The following is a 26898-nucleotide window of genomic DNA, read 5'->3' as shown; positions in this document are numbered from 1 at the left end:
TATGAAGTAAATATGAAGAATCAAGACTGAATTAGTATGATCTATATATATATACAACAGCGACTTGACTGAGCATTTTCTATAGCAAAACCATAGCTTCAGCTGACCTCTCTATAAACATTAAAGTAACTGTAGTTATTACTTTTTACACTTTAATCTTATTCATGTTTTATTTCTTAAAAAAAGTGTATCTTTTGAAAAATATCTAGTTAGCAATCACATTATTTTCTAATCTTTTCATTGTTTACCAGTATCCAAAATTTACTTACTGTTGGCATTGGGAAATGAAAAGCGCTGAACAGTTCTCATTCTTGGAATGACTGAAAAACTCTAATTCTGATCAGATCCAACAGATGGCAGTGATGCTATAAATTAATAGTTTAAACTATTCTAATATAGAGAATCTGCCCCTCAGGAAATGTCAACCAAGAACAAATGCTCTCGGTAGTTATGTAAATAATATAAAACTTTGATATGACTAATTGGATTTAAGAAGTACAATGTAAATATGTAGTTTAGCTGAAATAGTACTTCTTTCAAAAATAAACAACTTTCTCCTTTCTAAAAGGTATTATAAATTGAGAATTGTCAAAAAGATCAACAATGAACCAAAAAAGGATAATGGTGTCCAAATTAACTAACTGGATTACATTTTTAATGCTTTTTTAAACAATTATTTATTTATTTGGCTGCACCGGGTCTTAGTTGTGGCATGTAGGACCTAGTTCCCCAACCAGGAATTGAACTCAGGTCTCCTGTATTGGGAGCTCAGAATCTTAGCCACTGGAACATCAAGTCCCCTGGATTGCATATTTATATAAAATTCATTGTTGTTTCTCTGTTTCCATTTCCACCTATTTCTTTCTATGGTGGTTGTTTTAACCTCACTTGTTACTTATTCACTTAAAAATGATTTTACTTTTTTCCCTCCTATCACTTTAAATAAGTGACTCTGGCTCTTCTGGTCCTCTTTTCCTGTACCCTCAAGCTTATTCTTATTCATTGCCTTTTGTCCACTTTGAGTGACTTTATTCTGCAGATAATACAGAATGAAAAGTATGGCTAGAAGACTCTTAGAACTAAGTTGCTTTCCACTTTGTGAATGAAATTCTGTGAAAACAAACAACACAATACAGATGATCACTTTCTATTTTAAGTTATCGGCATCTTCTTTCACTGTCATTTTCCTTTTGATTGTGTTGTTGGCGTGCGCCCACTCCCCCACCCCACCCCCAAAATGCTATTATGGGATGGGAACTACTCTAGATGCTTGTTGTGTGTCAGTGAATTAAACAAAGGTGCTGGGAGCTGGTCAGAGAACAGAATGAATGAGCTGTGTGTTGCTAAGAAAATGCTAAGAGCTCTGAGGAAAGGGCAGCAGGAAAGGAGGCTGGAGAAGGTATGTGGGTGGTGTGCTGTGACCACAGTGGCCACCGTCGGCCTTCTTGGGGTGGCATTTGTGCAGATTGAGGGGGTGGGGAACTGCGTGGTAGGCATTCATGGAGTAGAAGAACATTCCATACAGAAAGGATGGTCATGCAAAAGGCCTAAAGCAAAACACTCCTGGGAGGTGAACGGACTTCCAGAATAACTTTATTGTCTATTTTACTCTTCACCATTTTACTCCCTGACAGTAGCTTGTTTGTTTATAAGTAAAAGGGTTTGTGTTTCTTGAATTATTTTTAAATCACACTTTACTTATCCATAACTCAAAAATACCTGGAGACTTCACATATCCAGAACACACATGAGAACTATCAGAAAATGAAAGAAAAGAAAGAAATGGCCTGTGAGGACCAAAACACCACTTAGAGACGTGGCCTCAGGTCCTCCATTATTATCTTTTATATAAAATTTGATAAAGCTAGGTTACCTGGTAGCCAAGCTTTACACCGACTGAAAAGAAGGGATTTCAAGAGAACGTTGTCAGCGTTGGCCCTACCCATCAATTCTAGAGATGGCAGTGAACATTAACACTGCCAGCCTGTGTAAGGAGTCAATAAAATGTATCAGCCCAAAGGCGCTCCACCTGGAGGCTATCCTCAGCAGCTAGGCAAGCATGCACCTTCCCTAAGGGGCCTGAGTACACTACCATGCGTGTATGATAGCCACTTACTCAAAATGATAACCACAGTGCATCCCCTCTCCCCTCCCAAGTTTAATGACCATACAATCAGAAATTTGGAAGGGGAGGATTTTAGAAGATTTTTATTCAAATTCATTATATATTTTAGAAACCCTTTATTGATTATAGAATTAAAATTTCAAGTGTCCAGAAGACTTTATCTAGGAAGCCACATTCACAGACAAAAACAACTAGGTGAGATCTTTTGGTACCAATTAAAGTCATACTTATAATTAAAGTTGAAAATCTTCCACAAAGAGGTGTGGGTGGTCTGGTGGTTTGTCACTGCTACCAGATTTCTCATCATCATATTTTTATTTGTCTCTGTTTTTGGTTCTTAGAACTTTGACATTCATTCATTGTCATATTATTTTATTACATTTCAATGTGTTTTCTTTTGGAAGAAAGCAAGATGTGTGCAAATCTGAATTCATGTATTTTATAAAGTTTTATGCATATTATAAAAATGTTTTTAGATTATAAAAATACTTTGACTTAAAAGCATTTGTCGATTTTTCAAGGAAAAAAAAAGTCATCACAAAGTATGCTCCTCCTTCCTCCAGTTGGTTTTCTTTTTTTACTTTAGAAAATATTGATTTACCCTCAACATACATAAAGGAAATTATACTAGGATCATATGTTGTTATAACAAGCCAGTGATCATCTAATTCATGAGGTGAGTCTCCAACTCCAGAAGGTGCCCTGAGTTTAAGAACCAGAAATCCATTTTAGGCACCTTGAAATATGAGTGTAGGGGAAGGGGTTACATTTTAATAACAAAACTGGAATTCTCAGCCCTTCACTGCATTTTTTTAAAAAAAAATTAGGCTACCAAATATCAAGTATCCCAACAGCTACTAAACATACCTGGAAGACATCAGCTCTGGGTTTTTGCTTTATTCTCTTACTATTAATACTTAGATGTGGTGGAAAAGCGACTTTCTAACTATTTCAATTCCAGTTACCCAGCAGCAGAGCCAGGGACTCAGCCTTCGATCCTACAGTACATTGCTAGGAAAGGGGATGAAATGGACTGTTTCCAAAAACTGATATTGGAAACACTCACCCATGCCGAGTTTGATATAATTTTTTAAAGGTCATTTGAGTAGGTACTACAAATAACCAATCATTGTTGTGGTCTCTTCTGTTGTAGTTAGCTTAGGAGACCCTAGGAGACTGACTGGAAGGATTGACAATGGGGCTTGATTGTTTTCATTCCTTTTGATTGATGAAAGAATCTTTTTCAACCCCAGTTCTTAGAGTTTGGCACAAACAGGTCAAATCTGACTCTGTATTTTTCTCAAAACCATTAACTTTCAGTATCTTTTAGCTTAAAAAGTCCAAAGTAAAAGCTACACAGACCTCAAAAAAACCATAAAACCACTTTCAATCAGGTCCCATTTCCCTTAGCAGACATAAGTTGGAAAAAGAAATCAGAATGTACAGTATATGATAGGTTAAAGAAATAACAGCAATTAAAATTGATAAGAAAAATTAAGTAACAAAAGTAAAGTTGATTATCATAGAAGAAAAGTCAGGCACCATCTAGTCCTAATTGATCTCTCTGTGGACAAAATGGAACTATATCGGCAGATAACAAAAATTTGATAAATGGAAAATTGAGAGAAAATCTGAAGGCAGCTTCTTTGAGTATTACTTATCATCCTGATTGTCTAGGATGTTATATAAAACTGTGAAACGAGGTAAGCCAGGCAATCTCACATCAAATCAGCTATACACTCTAGAGGCCTTTTAGAGTATTTTAGATAATATATAAATCTAAATGCACTGGAGATTGAAGCGTTTTAGTGTCACTGATAAGATTTTTGCACTGGTGGGACTATACTGGAGAAATCATTGAGTATGCTGTTTTCAAATTGCTACTTACTATGCCCTGATATTCTAGACATGTGTGTGCTTTCATGCACATGATGATGCACACTGAATTTAGGAAATTATTGTGTCAAAGATTGTAGCTCTTAAAGGAACACAGTTCTGTTTTGATGCTTATGCATTTTGGCCACAAATAGGGCATTGTTAGATTTTTAGTCTTTCCATCAAGATCTTATCAAATATTTGTGTGTGAGTAGAGAAAAAGAAAGAAAGGGTAAGAGATAGATGAAACATATGATGGCATGGAGGAGGATTTATTTCAAGTAAGGAAGGGATAATTTTAGCAGCAATGCCAGAAAACCATAATATGTGAATGTTAAAAACTGACAAAATGACATGGTTAATTTTATGGGTCAACTTGACTGGGTTAAGGGGTGCCCAGATAGCTGGTGAAACATTGTTTCTGAGAGTGTCTGTGAGAATGTTTCTGGAAGAGGTCAGCATTTGAATGAATCAGTAGACTGAATAAAGATTCCTCTTTTCAATGTGGGTGGGCGTCATCCAATTCATTGAGGAACTATACAGAACATAGTGGGGGCTTCCAAGGTGGCTCAGTGGTAAAGAATCTGCCTGCCTATGTAGGAAACGCAGGAGACACAGGTTTGATATCTGAGATGGGAAGATCCCCTAGAGGAGGAAATGGCAACCCATTCCATATTTTTGCCTGGAAAATCCCATGGACAGAGGAGCCTGGCAGGCTACAGTCCATGGAGTCATAAAGAATTGAATCATGACTGAGTACACATGCACAGAACAAAGGAGGAGGAAGGGTGAATTTCTTGAGATGGGGCAACCATCATCTGCTTTTCTTGGACATCAGTGCTCCTGGTTCTCACACTGGGACTGACCATCACCACCATCTTTCCTGGTTCTCCAGGTCACAGATGGCAGATCCTGAGACTTCTCAGTCATCATAAGCTCATGAGCCAATTCCTATAATAAATCTCATTATACACACACACACACACACACACACATCTTCCATTGGTTCTGTTTCTCTAGAGAACCCTAATACTCATACCATATTTAGGGAGGGTAAATAATTGTTTTTTACTCTTCTTTATTTATTTAGATTATTCATTGAGGTTACATTGGTTTGTAACATTATACAAGTTTCATATGTACATTATATTTCTACTTCTGTATACACTATGGTGTGCTCACCACTAAAAATTTACTTTCCATCTTCACTGTACAGTTGATCCCCTTTACCTGTTTTGCAGTCCTCCTGCCCCTTTCTCTCTGGTAACTGCTGCTCTTTTTTTTTTTTTTTGTATCTTCAAGTTTGTTTCTGTTTGGTTGGGCTCTTCATTAATTTTGCTGGCTAGTTTTTTATATTCCCATAAGAGTGAAATCAGATAATATTTGTCTTTCTCCATCTGTTTTATTTCACTCAGCATGGTATCTTCAAGGCCCATCCATCTTATTGCAAATGGCATTAATCACTTTATTTATGAAAGTTTATTTATGTATTTCCTCTACAGATGATAAGGTTGCTTCTAGAAATTCTTACTGTTTTGTAAGCAACCTTATCATCTGTAGAGGAAATAGCAAGCCTTTGGAGTCCAGTAGATCAGAATTTCCAGCTCCTCTATTTGAATGAATATGTGTACCCAGGAAAATTAGGGAAACCTGCAGAGCCTCTGTTTCCTCAATTAGTAGATGGATTATCTCGACAATTAAAATTTTAAATGAATATAAATTACATGCCACGGTGTTTGGAATACAGAGGACATTCCTTTTCAACCTTTTTCCATAGGTATTTACTGACGATACATTGTTTTCAATGGACTTTTAAAGTGTTTCTCGATTTTATCTACTGTTTGTCCCTTTAAAAACTGATTCTTTAAAATTTTTTTCTTGATTTACCAATATTTGTAGAATGTTGTCTTTAGCATTTCCCAGCATTATCCAATTTTCTTTGTTCTGGACCCTTCTACAAGGCTTAGCCTCTTACTTACATCAAATGTCCCACCCGTTTTCCCAACAAGCCCAGAAACCCTCAAGATTTCGTGATGTTTTTGGAAAACAGGCCTATCTGCCGACTCTTATTTTCATAAGGGTTCCTAAGGAATAACCCAACATAGAAGCATCTGAAAGGACATGTAAACTGCCTTGAAAGGCAGGCGATTACAATGAGCTCATCTTGGCCTGTTAAATATCCTGCGAGTTGTGTTGAATGAGTCGTTTTGTACTCACTTCGCATTAGCAGGATTGGAGGTGGTCAGATTTGCCAAGGCAAGGGCAGTAGCTTCCCTCACTTCTTCACTGTCACTTTTTAGCAACTGAATTAACTGAGGGATTCCTACAGAAAAAGAAAAGTAAAATGTGACTGTACAGATATCCATGTGAACTAGAATATGGCAGCCTAAACATGTTCAATGGAGAAGGAAATAGCAACCCACCCCAGTATTCTTGCCTGGGAAATCCCATGGATAGAGAGGAGCCTGGTGGGCTACAGTCCATGTGGTTGCAAAAGAGTTGGACACAACTTAGAGACTAAATAAAAAAAACAACATCTTCAAAGTGGCTTCTCCCAGTGTGCTTACCTTGATTATTGAAAAATTCTTTGGTGCCTGAATTCTCACACATTGCTGAAATAGCTTGGGAAGCGGCAATTTTAGTTCCATCGTTTTCAGAACCCAAAAGGCTTACAAGACATTTTTCGACTTCCAGTTCGTGAAAAAGTTTTCTATTTTCAGCTTTCATAAACCAAAAGGGGTAAAAAATATCAGAATTTTGTTACAAAAACTGTTCAAATATAAAGACTTCTCCATCCAAAAATGATGGGAATTCAAACTATTTGTTAGCTTTAATCAAAGTCTAAGCTAAACAAAATATATACCTATTTAATCTTTAGAACATAGTGAATGTGCCAAATGAATTATGGGTATTGCACTTTTTTCTTATATGGTATGAATACTATGGTAGAGAAAATTCTATAATAAGAAAGAGGCAAGTTTCAGACTTAGTAAGAACTTACTTTCACTAGTCATGTGCTGTATTCACACACGCTGTCTTCTCACTGAGCACAAAACCTGTTTATTTTAAATACAAAGCCCAATATTTGAAGAATACCTAAGATGTACAAACCTGTAAGCTAGATGCTCAAGAGAAGAGCAGAGAAAGTAAAAATGAGTAATAAAGTGTGATTCCAAGTCTTAAGGAATTTATAATCATCTTTTTTCTTGTTACAATACATGCTGACATAGCAAAAATGAAAATAACTGCTAAGTTGCCATAAATATAATATAAACATAGTACAACTCTGTCTGAAAACAAATAAAGTACCTACCATGATAGTCACCCCACTATAAAACACTAAATTGAAAACCAAGGTATTCTTAATGTTCTTTTTGTTCCTGATGTTTTTCTGTCAATTTAGTTTGATTTTCTAATAAGTGACAGCCTCATTACTATACAAAAGCAAATACTACATTGAATTAAATTCAATGCAGTATTTAGAGTATATAGACTATTAAACAATTTTTTGTTTTGTATTCTGTATTTAATCCTAAGTAAATTATTATTTATTAAAAGCATATACTAGGCAATATTTACATTAAATGAAACTCATTTTTAATGCTATAATAGAAAAACACAAGTTGGAAAAGAAACAGTTTACAAATAATTTCTTGCTAATTACAGTTTCTTAGAAAATTTTGTCTTAAGTTTGATTCTTATTAATAGATTGCCAGGAGAAATACCAACAATCTCACATATCAGATGATACAACTCTAATGGCAGAAAGTGAAGAAGAACTAAAGAGCCTCTTGATAAGGGTGAAAGATGACAGTTGAAAAAGCTGACTTAAAATTTAACATTCAAAAAACTAAGATCATGTCATCCAGTCCCATCAGTTCATGGCAAATAGAAGAGGAGAAAGTGGAAACAGTGATAGATTTTATTTTCTTGGACTTCAAAACCACTGCAGATGGTGACTGTAGCTATGACAAACCTAGACAGCATATTAAAAAGCAGAGGCAGCACTTGGCCGATAAAGGTCCATATAGTCAAAGCTATGGTTTTTTCAGTAGGCATTGTGAGCATTGGACAATTAAGAAGGCTGAGCACCAAAGAATTGATGCTTTTGAATTTTGGTGCTGGAGGAGACTCTTGAGAGTCCCTTGGACTGCAAATCAATCCCAAAGGAATCAATCAATCAATCAAGTCAAACCAGTGAATCCTAAAGGAAATCAACCCTGAATATTCATTGGAAGGACTTATGCTAAAGCTGAAGCTCCAGTCCTTTGGCCACTTGATGTGAAGAATTGGGAAAGAATCTGATGCTGAGAAAGACAGAAGGCAAAAGGAGAAGCGGGCAGCAGAGGATGAGGTGGTTAGATAGCATCACCAACTCAATGGACATGAATTTGAACAAACTCCGGGAGATAGGGAGGAGAGGGGAGCCTGGTGTGCCTGGGGAGCCTGGTGTGCCTAGGGGAGCCTGGGGTCACAAAGAATCACACACGACTTAGCAGCTGAACAACGACAACAAGTCTTTAATAAAGTCAATGTAAATGATTAAAATAGAAGGATGTGTGATATATGCTCTTAGAATGTTAATGTACAAAAAAAGAATCAGTCGGTCACTTCAGTCACTCAGTCATGTCCAGCTCTTTGTGACCCTGTGGACTGCAGCACCCAGGCCTCCCTGTCCATCTCCAACTCCAGGAGTTTACCCAAACTCATGTCCATTCAGTTGATGATGCCATCCAACCATCTCATCCTCTGTTGTCCCCTTCTCCTCCTGCCTTCAATCTTTCCCAGCATCAGGGTCTTTTCAGATGAGTCAGTTCTTCACATCAGGTGGCCCAAGTATTGGAGTTTCAGCTACAGCATCATTCCTTCCAATGAATATTCAGGACTGATTTCCTTTAGGATGGACTGGTTGGATCTCCTTGCAATCCAAGGGACTCCCAAGAGTCTTCTCCAACACCACAGTTCAAAAGCATCAATTCTTCGGCACTCAGCTTTCTTTATAGTTCAACTCTCACATCCATACATGACTACTGGGAAAACCATAGCCTGGACTAGATAGACCTTTGTTGACAAAGTAATGTCTCTGCTTTTTAATATGCTGTCCAGGTTGGTCATAACTTTTCTTCCAAGGAGCAAGCATCTTTTAATTTCATGGCTGCAATCACCATCTGCAGTGATTTTGGAGTCCCCAAAAAATAAAGTCTGTCATTTTTTCCACTGTTTCCCCGTGTTTGCCATGAAGTGAGGGGACCAGAGGCCATGATCTTAAGCTTTCTGAATGTTGAGCTTTCAGCCAACTTTTTCACTCTCCTCTTTCACTTTCATCAAGAGGCTCTTTAGTTCTTCGCTTTCTGCCATAAGGGTGGTGTCATCTGTATATCTGAGGTTATTGCTATTTCTCCCGGCAATCTTGATTCCAGCTTCTGCTTCTTCCAGTTCAGCGTTTCTCATGATGTACTCTCCATGTAAGTTAAATAAGCAGGGTGACAATATACAGACAATATACCGAAAAAAGAGAATATTTTGGTAGAAAAAAAATGTTGATATTAACTTAGATTACATCGACATGTGGAATTAATTACTTGTGCATAATTTTAATTAACGTTTTTTTCCCAGAGATATCTTCAGAAATTATAGCAACTAGGTTTCCACTTTTAGGTTAATACATGATTTGTCTTCTTTCAACAATGGTTTTTTAAAATTGCCCTTTTTCACAGAAGCAGTGTCATGGTCAGATGTCACTATCTTTGCAAATACTCTTTTGGTCTTTGTTCGTCTGATACACAGATATATGCCGAGCAATCTGGCCATCACTGGCACAAGGGAAGTCACTAACACTTCTGTTCATTTGTCTTAAACCAATCATGAACCATGTCCTGTAATCCTATCATTTTAATCCTTTGCTCCTTTTATTTAAAATTGGAATTCAGTCAGGCCATAACTGTTTCATTAAAAAACTGTGATTAATACTTAAATCTCAAGTATGTGGCCCTTAAAATGTTTTAAAATATATGTAGTCCTTATTAGTTTTCCCTGAATAACTAAGATCTCAAACTTTTCCAGAATCTCTAACTTAAAATGTCAGATGTATAATTAAGACTTCCATTATGGCACTAAATCAGCTTTGCTAAACAGAACCTCTGAGTGGACTCCATCAGGAAAACTGACCAAAAGAATTAATTTGAAAAGCTAACTTTGGAGTATGTGGTTGTTGCAATAAAAAAACCCACAACAACAGTCTATATGCAATTATAGGAACAATTTTTTAAAAATAATTTAAATACTGTGGGCAATTAGTTTCTCAACCCTGCTGGGAGTGTTCTCAAAATCCAGCTGTGCTCACCAAACCTCAAAAGTGCTAACTGCAGTGTGGCTATAATAGATTTAAAAGATGAATTAACATATTAACCAACTACCTTCTTTGAATTGCTACACTGAGAAGTGTTTACATTTTAATTACACTGATAATAAAGATGGCAAGGTAATTATATTACTAACAGAACCATGTCCTTTAAAAATACCGTTGGTTCAGTGTCACTGAGACAAAAAGCACGAGGTTTTGCGTCTGAGGATGGATCTGTGTGGTGACGCTTTTCTTCCCCGTCCTCAGACGCTGCTGGTGGCCGCCTGTGCTCTTGCTGAGGTGTCAATGCCCGTTCATAAACCCCGTGGCGACATGGTGATTAGCGCCTTCCTCCTCCTGGTGCCAGGTCAAAGGCACGCTGATTTAGGGTGCATGTTAGAACTTTACTCAGCAAACAAAACTTAAAGAGTGGTATTATGTGTTTTTGTTTGAACTGTGTTTTTGACATCCAGTGATGATTCTAATCCTAACTCCTAGTCTATAAAAATTTTTTGATGATGATGGAAAGTAAAAAAAGAATGTTATAAATGAATACTGATCATTACATTGTTCTTAAAAACAGTATAAGGAGCAAAATTTGTAAAAACCTACTTATGAATGGAGTTAAGAAAATATAAACTGGACTACATCAAAATTTAAAACTTCTATGCATCAAAAGATACAATTAATAGAGGTAAAAGGCAACCCACAGAATGGGAGAAAATATTTGCAAGTCCTATTTCTGATAAGGAGTTAATATCTAGAGTATATAAAAAACTCCTACAATTCAATAACAAAAAATTTTAAACACGTTTAAAAATGGGCAAAGGATTTGAATCGACACGTCTCCAAGATGTTTTAAGTGGCCGTTAAGCACATGAAAAAGATGCTCAAAATCATTAATTATCAAGGAAATGCAAATCAAGACAGAGAGCTACTACTTCACACCTGTTAATATTAGTATATACATTTTTAAAGACAGAAAATACCAAGTATTGGCGAGAATGTGAAGAAATTGGAAACTTTGTGCCCCATTGACAAGACTGTAAAATGGTGTAGCTGCTATAGAAAGCAGTATGGCAGTTCCACAAAATAGTAAACATAGAATTACCATGTGACTCAGCAATTCCACTTCTGGGTATGTACCCCCAAGAATCCAAAGTGGGAACTCAGAGAGGTATTTGTGCATCTACGTTCATAGCAGCATTATTCAGTGCACCCAAAAGGTGGAACCAATCCAGTATCGATTAGTGGATGAATGGATCAACAAATGTGGTATAAGCATACAGTGGCGTATTTTTCAGAGTTAAAAAGGGAAGGACATCCTGACACATGCTGCAACATGAATGAACCTTTGTTAGAGGAAACGCTGACTGAAAGCGCCCATCCTGCAGGCACCATAGTAACTGCTTCCGTGAGTTATTTTACAACAGGAGGTTCTCATAAGGAACATGGAACTAACAAGCCACCACCAACTGGAAGAATTCGGGAAATGTCAAAAGGAGACACCACATGTCCTACTAACCTCCCAGAATCCTTCTTGCTGGCATCCATCTTGACTGAGCAATGCGTAAGCCACCAGGAAGGACCCGAGTCAGAATGATTGGCCAGAGACAACCCAGAAACTAATCCCATCACCATAAAACCCGAGCTATGTGGCAGAATTCTCTTGGGGTCCCTTACCCTGTTGCTCTCCACTGGGGTGCCCCTTCCCAATAAAGTCTCTTTCTTTGTCAGCATGCATGTTTCCTTGGATACTCCATTTCCAGGTATTAGACAAGAGCCCATTCTTGGGCCCTGGAAGGGTTCCCCCCTTCTGCAGCACCTTGAGGACATTATGCTGAGTGAAGTAAGCCGGTCACAAAAGGACAAATATTGTATGATTCCACTTATAGAAAGTACTTACAGTCATAACTCACAGAGACAGAAAGAATGATGGATTCCAGGGATGACAGGGAGGGAGAAGTGGGGGGCAGTTATTGATTCATGGGTACAGAGGGTCAGTCTTGTGAGATGAAGAGCCCCTGTGGTTGGATGATGGATGGTAGCACAACAGTGCGGAGGAATTTAATATCATTGGACTGTACTCTTAAAACTAGAGGTAAAGAACCCGCCTACCCATGCAGGAGACAAAAGAGATGCAGGTTTGATCCCTGGGTTGGGAAGATCCCCTGGAGGAAGACATGGCAACCCACTCCAGTATTCTTGCCTGGAGGAACCCCATGGACAGAGGAGCCTGGCAGCCTACAGTCCATAGGGTCAAAAAGAGTCAGACACGACTGAAGCGACTTAGCATGCATGTACACTTAAAGATGGTGCAGATGGAGAAATTTATACTACGTGTATTTCATAGTTTTTCAAAAAGGAAACGCTTTCCTCTCCTTTTCTTCAAACCTGCTCTTCTTCTCCAGTTCCCCATTTCTGTGAGTGGCACCATTCCATGTCCAGCTGTCCAAGCCAGAAACCTGGCCTTGTCCTTGGCACCACTTTCCTTTCCCCCCACCCCACACAGTCATTTCAACAAACCCATACAGACACTCCCAGGGTGTCGTGGGATCTCACAGCAAATGCCTCCAAGTCCATCTTGACCCCCATGGCTCTATTTCAGGATCCCTTGTCCTCTCACCTAGGTCATCGCAGCAGTGCCCTTTCCCGATCTTTCCGTGAATGGTCGCACACACATCTAATCTCTTCTTCACTTTGTAGCAAGAGTGCTCATTCTTTAAAAAGTGAAAAACTGCAGTGTTCCCTCCCTTCTCTAAGTCATTTGAGTGGCACTTCGTTGCTATGAAAATAAAGTCCAAAGCCCTTCAACTTGGTTCGGGATGCCCATTAGCATTTGATGCCTCATTACAACTCCAGCCTTATCTCTCAGTTTCCTGCTGCATTCTATTCACTGGCCATTCTGAAAACTTCCAGTTCTGAAACTTACCACATTCTGTCCCTCCCTGACCTTTACACACTGTTCCTTCTCCTCAGAGCACTGCCAAGCCTCCCCAACCCCACCAGGACCTTCTTTGCACAGCCAGTTCCCATCGTCCCTTCTACATCCTACCTAGCCAAATCACCTCTTCCAAGAAGGCTTGTCTGATCCGAGTCTGTGTTAGGTGACCCTCCTAGGGGATCTTCTTTGCCCACCATCAAGCACATTTAACACAGCATTATGATTGTCTGCTTACTTGCCTGCCTTGGATTTGTTGACACAAGCTGGGGGCTTAATGAATCATTAATAAACAAATTTATCAACAGCTCCAGAGAGGCTGTAGCTCACTCACAGACACATCCCTAGGTCACTGCAGCGCCAGGAGTGTTAATTAGTAGTAGAACTCAAACATAAGAGCTCTCCATCCGGTCTCTTGTCACAACTGTATCACATGAAGGGTAATAAACCCACTAAACTCACTATCACAAGAGAGACTGCAACCCAAAGAGACCTTATATAAAAGCTGTAGATTTGACACTGCCCGTCTCTTTCCACTGCCCTCTCGTCTGGTCTCAAGTAACTAAGAAGGCCTGGGATAGACAGAGAACAGAGCTGACCAGGTATGACAGGGCCCAAGTTCCTTTTGGGAGAATTCTGAACTAAGCAATTTTGCCAGCATTAATTTTATGGTCTGTCTTTAGAGTAGGCCTTTATGATACAACTCATGAGGTCACTCTCTCTATTGACTTTGTACTGAGCAGTGAACTTCAGCATACTGCATTAAAACTGGGCTTTGAAGAAATCCAGTATGGGTGGAAAAGGAAATGTTCTTCATAATACACACATGGACATATATACAGATGTGAGTATATATGTTTAGAATATAAATCACTAAAACCAGTCAAAGCTGTCATCATTTATAAGAGGAGTGATGTGGAAGGGGAAAATAAAATCACATCCTTTATTAAATAAAATATGCCAAATATACATAAATTGAAACTATAATTTCATCTTTGGTGCTCATGATGTAATTAATCTCTCATATTTTACAGGTTTATGTCAACATAGCTTGCCAGTGAAATGAAAAGTGTATTTTGTATATAGTATGAGCATATTATTTTTCATAGCTATATTACATGGCACAGCCAGACTCCAGCTGCAACTCAAAATTACTGTATAGATATCATTCCAAATGTGGATTTATTGAAATGACATTTTCAGGATCACAAACAGTGCATGCATTCTGTAAAATTTCAAAATCAGGAGAAATCAAGGCTTAAAACTTAATTTAGGAAAGAGCTATTTTTTTTAAAGGTATAATTAAATCACATTGAGTTTATTATATCCTTGGTGAAGCAACCTCTATCTTCACTTATGGGCATTGTGATGAATTTCAGCCTTCAATATTAAGTATAGCACTATCCTCAAATGCCCATTTAAAAGCAGACAAATACTCTAGCATTTTTTAGTACTAATCGGAATCAATAATACAGGAGGAAATAGGTATACTTAGTTTATATAAAATGAGACATACGGTCATAAGCAGCTTTAGCAATTGCTCTTGCTGCGTTCTTCTGAATTTCAGGAATTGTAGAGTTTTCTGCAAATGACAGGAGCTTCTTTAGACCCCCTGTTTGCTGAATCAGCACCATGGTATCCATATCTTCAATGCAATTGGCCACCACGGAAAGAGCTTCTATGTGAAGGTCATTCAATTCCTAATGATAAAAACAAACACAACTTTAGAAAACTGTAGTAAAAGCAATTCACACTTGCCAAATTTTACAACAAGAGGGAGCTCCGATCAGTCAGAATATAATAAAATTAATTTTGTTGTGACAGAGGCCCAAGGAAACAGTTCTGTTTATTAATATAACATCACTCTCCCTAGCCACTTGTCCCATCTCTTCTCATTTCCCCTAGTTTAAAATATTTCATAGATAAAAAATAATTGCTGGAAACTCCCAGTAGTGGTATCCCAGTGAAGTTGCTCAAACAGCCTTTCATCGACAACAGCTTTATTTTTTTAGTTTTTTTTTTTTAATTGGAGTGTAATTGCTTTACAATGCTGTGTTCGTTTCTGCTGTACAATGTCAAGAATCAGCTATATGCACACATATATCCTGGACAGTAACTTTAAAATCTAAAAAAAAAACAAAATGGTTTTTGAAAAAGCAAACAGAAGCTGAAGGGAAGTATATTCCTTAAAACCTCCAGTTGGTAGAAGGAGTTATGGTGAGTGTGCAACTTTCTTGCCTGAGGAACCTCCAGAGTCCCCACAGCAGTGGAAAATTGCAACCTTATATCTGAACAGTTAGAAATGTAAGGTAGAAATCCTTAAAGTAAAAGAAACACAGCAAGGATGCTCCACCACCATGGTATTCTGTACAGCATTGCTTCTGATCAAGGAACTCACTTCACAGCAAGAGAAGTGGAGCAGCGAGCACATGGGCACAGAGGTCACTGGCCTTCCCAGGGCCCCACCATCCTGAAGTAGCTGGCTTGGTACGGGGGCCTCTGGGAGACTCCGCTTCAACAGGGCTGTGTGTGCTCTGAAATAGCATCCAGTATATGGTGCTGTTGCTCCCATAGCCACCGTTCATGGGCCCAGGAACCAAGGAGTGGACATTTAGTGGCTCCACTCACTGTTACCCATAGTGATTCAGTAGCAAAATTTCTCTTTCCTGTACCCACAAACATAGGCTCTGCTGATCTAGAAATCTTAGATCCAAAGTGATGGATGCTTCCACCCAGAGACACAGCAGTGAGTCCAGTCCACTGAAATGAAATGAAATGACAGCCACCTGGTCTCTTTGGGGGCCTCATGCCTCTGAATCAATAGGTGAAGAAGAGAGTTACTGTGTGGGTTGGGGTGACTGATCCCAACAATCCAAGGGAAATTGGACTGCTACTCCACAATAGGAGTGAGGAAGAGTATGCCTGCAATACAGGGAGTCCCTTATATCATCTCTTTGGTAATGCTATACCCTGTGATTAAGGCTGATGGAAAACTATAATGACCCAATGCAGGCACAACTACAAATGGTCCAGGCTGTTCAGGAATAAAGGTTTGGGTCACCACATCAGGTAAAGAATCAAGACGAGCTGGGCTACTTGCGGAGGGCAAAGGGAATATGGAATGGGTATTGAAAGAAGGTAGTTGTTATTTATACCAACCACAGCCATGTGATTAGTTACAGAAAAGAGGACTGTAATTGTCATGAGTATTTCCTTATTTTGTTATGAATGTGTGTGTGTGTGTGCGTGTGTGTATGAAATATCTTTTTCTTCTCTCTCTTATCCCCTCAGGTAACATGAGATGTACTGACTTTATAATATAGTATTTTTAAGGTATTTTATTTTTAAAAATATTTATTTCTTTAGTTGGCGGTGCCGGGTCTGAGCGGCGGCACTCGGGATCTTTGTTACAGCATGTGAGATCTTTATTTGCGGCATGTGGGATCTAGTTCCTTGATCAGGGATCGAACCTGGCAGTGTGGGGTCTTAGCCACTGAACCAAAAGAGAAGTCCCTGTAATACAGTATTTAAGTAGGGGTAGTTTTATATCTTAGTATTTAAATTATGGGATGTGAAGGAGAAGAGTAAACATCACCCAAGGACTTTATACCTTTTCCTCTGGGGAAGGGAACAGTGTGTTTTTGGTTGTACACAGGAAAGTTGTATCAAGTTAAGTGGAAGCATGATCTTTCATTGTTCTTATTTGGAGATTAATGATTTAGGAGCTCTGTATGGATGCCAAATTGACTAGTGATGGATTTGTGAAAACAAATTGTTTGTAAAACAAACAATTTTTTGTTTTAACTTAGCTAGGACACAATAGCCAGATATTTAGTCAAATGTTATTCTAGGTGTTTCCATGAATGTATTTTTTAGATGAGATTAATATTTAAATCAGTAAACTCAATAAAGCAGATTACTCTCCATCATATGTGGAAAATGACTCTTCTTCCTTTACCCTAGAGAAAACTAGAGCAGACAAAGGGTAGAAGACCAATTGCAGGTGTTTCAAGATAAGACCATACACAAAAATTTAAAAATCTTAAATCTTCTAAATCAGAAGATAAAAAAAAAATATTTTAGAATGGCCACTAGCATTAGTCTGATTTAATTATGCTAATATATAAGCAGATTAGTCCATTATACTTAATATTATGCTTAAATATAATAAAATTTCAATTAAAAAAATATTCCATAATATGCATTTATAACAACACTTAGGAGAGATACATCTTCTTATAGAGCATTCAATAAAGGTTACAGGTACCTTAGTTTCTAGGATCTTAATAAGCTGATCCACTCCTTGATTTTCTCTTAGCATGGCCCGGGACTCCTTATCATTTGTAATAACACCTAAGGTTTTGAGAGCCAACAACTGAATAATTGGATATTCTGACTTCAAGAGATCTAATATAGGAGGGATGGCATTTAGTTCTTGAAGTGTTGCTCGGCACTGAAAATCCTGACAGGAAAGACAAATGTTTAAATAAGTGATTTTTAAAGCAAAATATAGTCTCAAGAATAGAGACACTCTATTTTCTAACAAAGAACATAAGTTGTGTTCCCATCTTTTACTTCAGATTCATTTCCAAAATAGCTCACAAACAAATATAAGCAAACCTTCAACTGACAGCACCAAAATATTCATATTAGCCCTACAGACATTGTCAGTAATAGGAAATACACATGATCCATGACTTCTCAGAAGCTACTGTTTCTTTGTTTTTGTCCTTGTTCAGTTGCCAAGTTGTGTCCAATTCTTTGCACCCCCATGGACTGCAGCACCCCAGGCTCCTCTGTCCTCAACTATCTCCATTTCCAGCTTTGCTCTCCTCTATCCATCCCGCAACTGGCCCCTAATATTAAGCTTTCTTCGGACATAAAAATTGTAGGTTGTTGCTTATTATGGGTTGAATAGTATCCCCTCCAAACGTGTTGAAGTCCTAGCGCCCAGAACCTCAAAATGTGACTTTATTTGGAAATAGGATTGTTGCAGATATAATTAGTTAGGTAAGTGGGTATTTAGTGGTGTCCTTATAAGACCAGTGTCTTTATGAGAGGAGGAGAGAGAGCCAACAGAGGGAAGGATTGCAATGATGAGGCTGCAGACCAGGGACCGTCAAGGATTCAGAGCTGCTGTCAGAAGCTAGGGAGAGAAAAGGAAGGATTCCACCCAGAGTCTGGGACAGCACAGCCCTGCTGACACCTTAAAGTCAGAAATTCAGCCTCTACAACTGGGAGGGAATAGATTCCTGGTGTTTTAAGCCAGTCTGTAGTACTTTACAGCAGTCCTAGGAAATGAATACACTGTTATTAACTAGTACTTCTGATACGAAGAAAAGGGGAGCTAAGTCTTAATAAGGAGATTTAGGATGAAACACACAAACACATCTGCAGGATTATTTAGGCCCGTAGGATGAAGAACAGTCACCAGAGGAGGGACACTGTTGCACTTGCTCTTCAGTAAGGGTAGAGGTAACACCAGTGGGTATCCAGCCACATGGCAAGGACACGCAGGGGCCAGGAATTCATGCTTTTGGGTGCCTTTTGTGATGAGTCCCTTTGTCATCTTTTGCTGTTAATATATATTTTCTCTAGATATCTGTCTCTCAATGAACCTTCCCTCACCTTTGCTTCGATATCTCTTCTTTCACATTCTATTGATGGCTATTTAAAATGGTGTCTTATACTTGCAGTTGATCTAAGGCTTATCAAATGTGTGTCGGAATTGTTCAGAAACCTGAGCAGGAAAAGCAGCAGAGAAGGCTGTGCAAAGTGGCGGGGAGCTGACCTGCTGGTGATGTGAGGGTGTGCCTGTTGGGTTGGGGAGTGAGAGGTTGTGGGGGAGTGGCCAGAGGACAGGACAGGTGCAGGCGACGGGGTGGGGGGCGGGGGTAAAGGAAGCCAGCATGCTACAAAGGAAAGTAGCATCTTGCAAATGTGAGCAATGAGTTTTGTTCAGCAAAACTCAACTCACTAGGTTTTCACCAACAAATAAGCCTAATCCAAAATCTTAGTAAACTGCATAGGGTGCAGTAGGGTACAACCCGTTGGACCACCAGGATTAGATCAGTAGGTAAGCCCAGGTCAAAACTAGTTCAACACTAATGATTCCCTGTTTTGGAAGAAACACATCTTACCTAGCATAAACCCATCATAGTCTGCAAGCCATTCTGTTCTTTTAAAATTAGGTTATGATTCTAAAATGCCCTTTCACGGAGGACAATTATTTTGTGGAAACTGAAAGTATCAACACTGAACTTCGTTTTATTTTATTCTCTAAATGACAGCTACTAAATAGTACTGAGATGAACTGATGAATCAAAACTGGAGCCTTTTAATAAGCTTTTTCCTTTTTTAATGGGAAAATAAATTCTATAACCAGTTTTTATCAAAACATTTTTAGAAGTTAATCTCACCTGGACCAAGTTGTAAATGCACTCGATAGAATTTTTCTTCACATCTGGGTCTGGGCTACTTAGCAGTCTGATGAGAGGCTCTAATCCACCTTGTTCAAATATTTGCACTTTGCTGGTATACTCTACAGACATGTTTGCTAGGCAAAGACTAGCAAATTCGTGGATAACGACTTCTTCTGTGTATCAAAAACAAATAACACAAGTATGTAAAGGCTTATTCAACTATTATTTTAAAGCACACTTTGAAAACCAAAGCTCCACAAATCTTACTTTGGTTGGAACCCATCTTAGTTTGAGAGATTTTAATGATAATTCACAATTGGTGTTTCATAAACTATTTTCAATAGACACTTTAATCAGAAGTGGATAAGAAACCATTCCCCATTTTTTAAATAGATGTAGGTTGCAGAGTTACCTTCTGGAGCCAGCCGAGCAATCACAGAATTCATGACATCTAACTCTCTTAACAGTTTTTTAACATCATCTACAAAAGAAGAAACAGAATATTAAAGTTTAATAATAACAATAATGGCAATGTCTGTGGAATAGTTCTTTATGAGATAGGTTCTAATACTACCTAATTTTACAGATAAGAAAGCTGAAGCTCCAAATCACATAGCAAGTAGGTCTGTCTGACTCCAGACAGACTCTAGCCCATGTTCCTTGATTGCTCAGTTGTCCTACTTTCCAAAACACTAGGAAAGATGACCATAAATGTGCAAAAGTGCCTAGAATACCATCAGTAGAGTTATTGTGCCCTACACTTGCTTATTATGTAACAGTAATTCTTTTTTTGTTTTTTTTTGGGGGGGAAGATACTAAAAATATTTTAAAATTTAGATTTTTAATAAAGCTAGTACAGAATGCCAATAAGAATTAACCTCAGCCTTTTTTCATAAGTACATCTTATATTCATCCCATTTGATTGTCGCAAATGCCAAAAGTGTTTAGTTATATTGACTTTTTAAAGTTCACTTTTGTCCTATTTATAGGAGCCTAATTAAAACTAGACAATTATGCCTCTATTTCCTTCCTCCTCTCCTTAACCCCCTTTTTCTTAGAAATAGACACGGCTGTTACTTCAGTTTTGCAATTTCTCTTCTTGGTTGATTATCTCTTCTGTCAGTCAAAATTAGCACTACCAGAAGTTTGGAAAAGTTCACTTTGCAGCAGCTGAAGCATATGGTCTAGGGGACTCACCACTGGATATATATGCCTTTTCTTAGACACCTTTTCCTGTGGGACTCAGGGATATAGCTGTTTCTCAACCAGTCAAAACTTCTTTCTCTCTGTTCTGTTCAAAATGACTCAAAGAAGGCTAGTGAACTTATGTACATGAATATGCTTTCAGGACATAAGAATAATTGAGTTTTGGGGAAGTGTAGGAAAGACATTCTATGCTCTTGGATTAATTCTTAGTCACAATTTTTTGGTTGCATAATATTCACCATCTAATTTACTCTTGATCATACATACTCTTTTACATCAACCTTTTTCCTAAGACAGTGAGCTCTTCTGATTGCCTTAAGTAATGTAGAGTCTGGGCTTACAAGGCTACTTCTCACAAGGATCCTGATGAAAGCTCCCTCTTCAGCTGACTTAATTAAATGAATCTCGGTTGCATTAAACTAAATACAGGGCTAAGACTTCGCCTTCCAGCGCAGTGGGGTTTGGGTTTGCTTCCTGGTTGGGCAGCTAAGGTCCCACATGCCTGCGGCCAAAAAACCAAAACGTAAAACAGAAGCAATACTGTAGCAAATTCAATAAAGACTTTAAAAATGGTCCACATTAAAAAAAAAAAAAAAACTTAAAAAAATAAATACTAGCTGGAAGGTAAAAGAAGATAGAAGCTCCTGTTTGATAAAAAGGTTTAACAAAGTAATTTGAGTGCCTATCTTTGATGGCCCAGGCATGGCACAGGCACATAGCTCAATCACTCTAGCCAAAAAAAAAAAAGAATTTATTTGAAACTGCCAAAGGGGAAGACGGTTTTCATAGCAAGCCTTTAGCACCTGAAATGTTGGAACATTCTGTTGGTTCATCCCCTATAAGCATGTGGAAAAGTGTATGAAGATACAAATTTCTGAAGAATCATCAGTTATTTTAAGACTGTCCAAAGATGATGATTTAACCATGCAGCTTCAGAGGTGTATTTATTTATATATTAGTCTGGAAACATGACTTCATTTTAGGTCAAATGACCAGTTGCTCATTTTTTTTTTATTCCAAGTCTCCTTAGACACATATGAAAAGTGAAGCAACAGTTATTAATATAATATATAATAGTGTTGGCTCTCTTAGCAAAAAAGGAGGTTCACGAGCAGTTGAGGATGCGGTGTGTTTTATCCATATCACCAGATAGTTCAAATAGAAAATCAGCTAAACTGAAACTGTTAGTTGCTCATTCATGTCTGACTCTTTGCGACCCCATGGACTGTACCCTGCCAGGCTCCTCTGTCCACAGAATTCTCCAGGCAAGAACATTGGAGTGGATTGCCATTCCCTTCTCCAGGGGATCTTCCCGACCCTGGAATTGAACCTGGGTTTCCTGCATTGCAAGCCGATTCTTTATTGTCTGAGCGTTAACCCCAATAATTGTTTGATTTTTTCGCCTACTTCATAGAATCATAGAATTCAGTATACTTGAGACTCAAGCACTCAGTGGAGACCTTGAAGACAGCCAAGCTCTTTCCATTTAAGCTTTGCAGTTGCAGACTGCATTGGTCCTAGCACTGGTTACAGCCTAGTCAGCCAGCTTACAGATTGTGGTTTGACAGTTCTAAAAGAGCCATCTCATTTAGCATCCAAATGTAAGAGTATTTGTAACATTTGGGGGCCACAGACTCCTTTAGAAACTCATGAAATTCAATGTAAAAACCTGCTCAGAAAAACCTGCAAACAAATTGTAGGGTTTCACAGATGATAAACTCCTCATATAATGGAAAGATAAGAATACTAAATAACATCAATAATAGAAACTAAGAACATAAAGAGGAAAAAAAGTCACAGAAACCTAGATATTACATTAGAAAATGTAAGTGTAAACAGGAATTTATAACTCTCCCTTTCTTCCACAAAATCATTTAGAAGGAGAACCTGACTTAGCATGGACACTAATGTTAAAAATCATAAGAGATTTAGTGAATAGAAAGTCTACTGAACTATTAGAGAGTAAAGTTGTAATTTTAGCTCTCGTCTCAGTTCTGCTACTAGCCATCTGCATGACTTTGGGTAAAGAACCCAATCCTTCAAGGGACCCTTCTGTGTTTAAAATGAGTTGCATAGGAGGCATTATGAAGCACCTTTGGTGTATAAACTCTGTGGTGTGTACACAGAATAAAACAGGAGAAATTTAAATATTTGCCCTTTTTTGTTGTTTATAAATAATGTAATATGCCACATTCAATATGGCAGAGTTAGTCTACTGAACCCCCAGAGATGGATTTATAAAATAAAATTAAAACGAATCCCTTAAGGTTAAATTTAAACAAGGATAATGCATCAAGTGAGACTACTTGATTATGATTTTAAAAGCAGATACTTACTATTAGAAGCCATAATTCCAAATATCATAGTAGCATTTCTTCTCACAATTTTGTCTTCATGGGTGAGTAGCTTAGTTAAAGGTTCCACAGCTCCAAGTTCAAGGAGGGTGGCTTTATTCTCCTCACCTACCATCACAGGTAAAAATAAAATCAGAAATGGATAGCAATCTTATCAAAATTCTTCCTTGTGTCATTCCAGTTAATTTGCCATTTGCCTTTCACATTCCTCTGCTTCTACACATACTTCTCTAGGATAAACTTTAGAGCAAAGGTATACTGGATGCTTGTTGCTGTCCTTTCCCTGGATGTTTACAAAACTGGCTTCCTCCCTTGGTTCTCTTAGCTCATACTTAACCATCTGAGGGGTCTCCTCTGACCATCCTACCTTCTGTCATCACTACATACCAGTCGTTCTGATTGCTCTTTTCCTGCTTTATTTTCTTCATACCACTTAATGATCTCTGTGATTGTTTGCTTCCTCTCCTGTAACTTGACTTTCCATGAAGACAGATACCCTTTTTGTTCTATTCTTTCATAACTGCAATGGCTAGCACAGTGCCAGGCATGTAATGGGCACTCAGTAATACTGGCGTAATTGACACAGAGAATCTCCACCTCAAGTTCAAGTGTGTGTGGTGGAGTTTAGGGTGTTTATTTTTCACCCAACAGGCTTGCCTGCAGTCATCATGGCTACAGCAAGAAGCCCCAGAATCAGAAGGTCACTGAAGGCCAGCATCGAGCCCAATTGTAGAAGCAGATTATCCATACCCCATAAGTGGGATATCATTCTGCAAAGTCTGGAATAATGTTTAGGTCCTGATTAATTTCAACTTTGCAATTTCTCCAGCTATGAAGACACATATTTCATTTTCAAAATTAAAGAGGAAAATATTTCTTTACCTCAGTCTTTTCAGAAAATGAAGATATTTTGTACCTGAAGTTACAGGTTCATTCTGATAACACTGTTCTCAAAACACAGACTGTATCTTCCTATAGTCTATGGACTTGCCTTGTGTCTAAATACTTAAATTTGTCACTTGAAAAAAATGTTTAAATATGCATGGTTGATTACTACAAAAATCTTTCTCAAATTTTCCATAATTTTGCATTTTATTGAGGTTCTAAAAATCCATAATTTTGCATTTTATTGAGGTTCTAAAAATTAATTTTTTAGATGAAAATATTTTGTAAAAAAAAAAAAATTTTTTTTTTTCCGCTGTGCCACACAGCATGTGGGATCTTCTCTCTCACTAGGGATCAAACCTGAGCATCCTACATCAGAAGCATGGAGTCTTAACCAATGGACGGCCAGGGAAGTCCCAAAGAAATTTTAATTTAAGGATAAACTTTAGAATACTTAAATAAATGGTGGCTTCATAGAATCAATGGAGAAATACCCCATCTTTTACAATTTTCTAACAGAATTTTTGTATAATTGGTATTATTTTTTCCATAAGTGTTTGGTAGAGTTCAGCAGTGAAAACCTCTGGACCTAAGTTTTCTTTGTGAGATATTTAACTACAAATTTCCATTTCTATAATAGATAAGGGGCTATTCAGGCTATCTATTTTTCTTTAGTGGGCTTTGAGCATTTATGTCTTAAAATGAATTTGTCCAATCCATCTGAGTTGTAGAATTTATTGGTTTTATATTGTTCTATATTGTTCATAATATTTAATTATCCTTATATGTCAGAGCTGTAGTGATGTCTCCTCCCTCATTCTTCATATCAATAATTTGTCTTATATTTTTTATTATCAATCTGAATAGACATTTTTATTATTCTTACTCATCTCAAAAAACAGTTTTTCATTTTATTGCTTCTGTCCATTGTTTTTCTGTTTTCTATTGCTATTTCATTGATTTCTGTTCACATGTATATTATATTCTTAACACTAATGCCTGGGTTTCATTAGCTCTTGTTTTTCTATTTTCTTAAAGTGGAAGCTGAAGTCATAAATTTGAGAGACCTTCTTGTTTTCTAACAGTCATTTGGTACAATAAATTTCTAAGTACATTTTTTAGTAGCATCCTACAACTTTTTATATGCTGTGTTTTCATTTTCAATTTGGATTTTCCTTTTGATTTCCACTTTCATTCTTAGGTTATTTAGAAGTATGTTATTATTTTCTAGCTATTGGGTGATTGTCCAGAGTTCTTTGTGTTACTGATTTTAATTAAATTCCAATATGGAATAGCATGGATTTTATATGATTGGAATTTTAAATTTATTAAGGCTTGTTTGATGGCCCAGAATATAATCTATTTTGATAAATGTTCTTCTGTATGCACTTGAAGAGAGTGTATACTCTGATGTTCTTAAGTTCAGTTCAGTCGCTCAGTCGTGTCCAACTCTGCGACCCCGTGAATCGCCGGACGCCAGGCCTCCCCATCCATCACCAACTCCCAGAGTTTACTCAAACTCATGTCCATCGAGTCAGTGATGCCATCCAGCCATCTCATCCTCTGTTGTCCCCTTCTCCTCCTGCTCCCAATCCCTACCAGCATCAGGGTCTTTTCCAATAAAGCAACCCTTTGCATGAGGTGGCCAAAGTATTGGAGTTTCAGCCTCAGCATCAGTCCTTCCAATGAACACCCAGGACTGATCTCCTTTAGGATGGACTGGTTGGATCTCCTTGCAGTCCAAGGGACTCTCAAGAGTCTTTTCCAACACCACAGTTCAAAAGCATCAATTTTTCAGCACTCAGCTTTCTTCACAGTCCAACTCTCACATCCATACATGACCACTGGAAAAACCATAGCCTTGACTAGATGAACGTTTGTTGGCAAAGTAATGTCTCTGCTTTTTAATATGCTATCTAGGTTGGTCATAACTTTCCTCCCACGGAGTAAGTGTCTTTTAATTTCATGCCTGCAGTCACCATCTGCAGTGATTTTAGAGCCCCCAAAATAAAGTCTGTCATTGTTTCCACTGTTTCCCCATCTATTTCCCATGAGGTGATGGGACCAGATGCCATGGTCTTAGTTTTCTGAATGTTTAGTTTTAAGCCAACTTTTTCACTCTTCTCTTTCACTTTCATCAAGAGGCTCTTTAGTTCTTCTTCGCTTTCTGCCATGAGGGTAGTGTCATCTGCATATCTGAGGTTATTGATATTTCTCCCAGCAATCTTGATTCTAGCATGTGCTTCATCCAGCCAGGCTTTTCTCATGATGTACTCTGCATATAAGTTAAATAAACAGGATGACAACATACAGCCTTGACATACTCCTTTCCCTATTTGGAACCAGTCTGTTGTTCCATGTCAAGTTCTACCTGTTGCTTCCTGACCTGCATACAGATTTCTCAGGAGGCAGGTCAGGTGGTCTGGTATTCCCATCTCTTGAGGAATTTTCCACAATTTGTTGTGGTCCACACAGTCAAAGGCTTTTGCATAGTCAATAAAGCAGAAATAGATATTTTTCTGGAACTCTCTTGCTTTTTTGATGATCCAGCAGGGCAGTTTGATATGCCTTTTCTAAATCCAGCTTGAACATCTGGAAGTTCACAGTTCATGTATTGCTGAAGCCTGGCTTGGAGAATTTTGAGCATTACTTTACTAGTGTGTGAGATGAGTGCAATTGTGTGGTAGTTTGAGCATTCTTTGGGATTGCCTTTCTTTGGGATTGGAATGAAAACTGACCTTTTCCAG

The 26898-nt window shown here is 38.0% G+C and overlaps 1 protein-coding gene across 2 annotated transcripts in view; it reads right to left on the bottom strand.

The window, feature by feature from the left end:
• ARMC3 (armadillo repeat containing 3) overlaps nt 1–26898 on the bottom strand; it is an 86651-nt gene that overhangs the window by 39707 nt on the left and 20046 nt on the right. For both annotated transcript variants that reach the window (XM_043479775.1, XM_043479774.1), the window contains 7 exons: nt 23249–23374; nt 20119–20187; nt 19704–19879; nt 17552–17746; nt 14801–14984; nt 6568–6720; nt 6218–6323 (listed from right to left, as the gene is read on the bottom strand). In XM_043479775.1, coding sequence (XP_043335710.1) covers nt 6218–6323; nt 6568–6720; nt 14801–14984; nt 17552–17746; nt 19704–19879; nt 20119–20187; nt 23249–23374 — 1009 coding nt within the window. The remainder of the gene's footprint in view (nt 1–6217; nt 6324–6567; nt 6721–14800; nt 14985–17551; nt 17747–19703; nt 19880–20118; nt 20188–23248; nt 23375–26898) is intronic.

Source organism: Cervus canadensis, chromosome 10, assembly GCF_019320065.1.
Source record: "Cervus canadensis isolate Bull #8, Minnesota chromosome 10, ASM1932006v1, whole genome shotgun sequence".
NCBI classification, from domain to species: Eukaryota; Metazoa; Chordata; class Mammalia; order Artiodactyla; family Cervidae; genus Cervus; species Cervus canadensis.
Note: the sequence above shows the minus strand (reverse complement) of the source record. Positions and strands in the feature narration are given on the sequence as shown.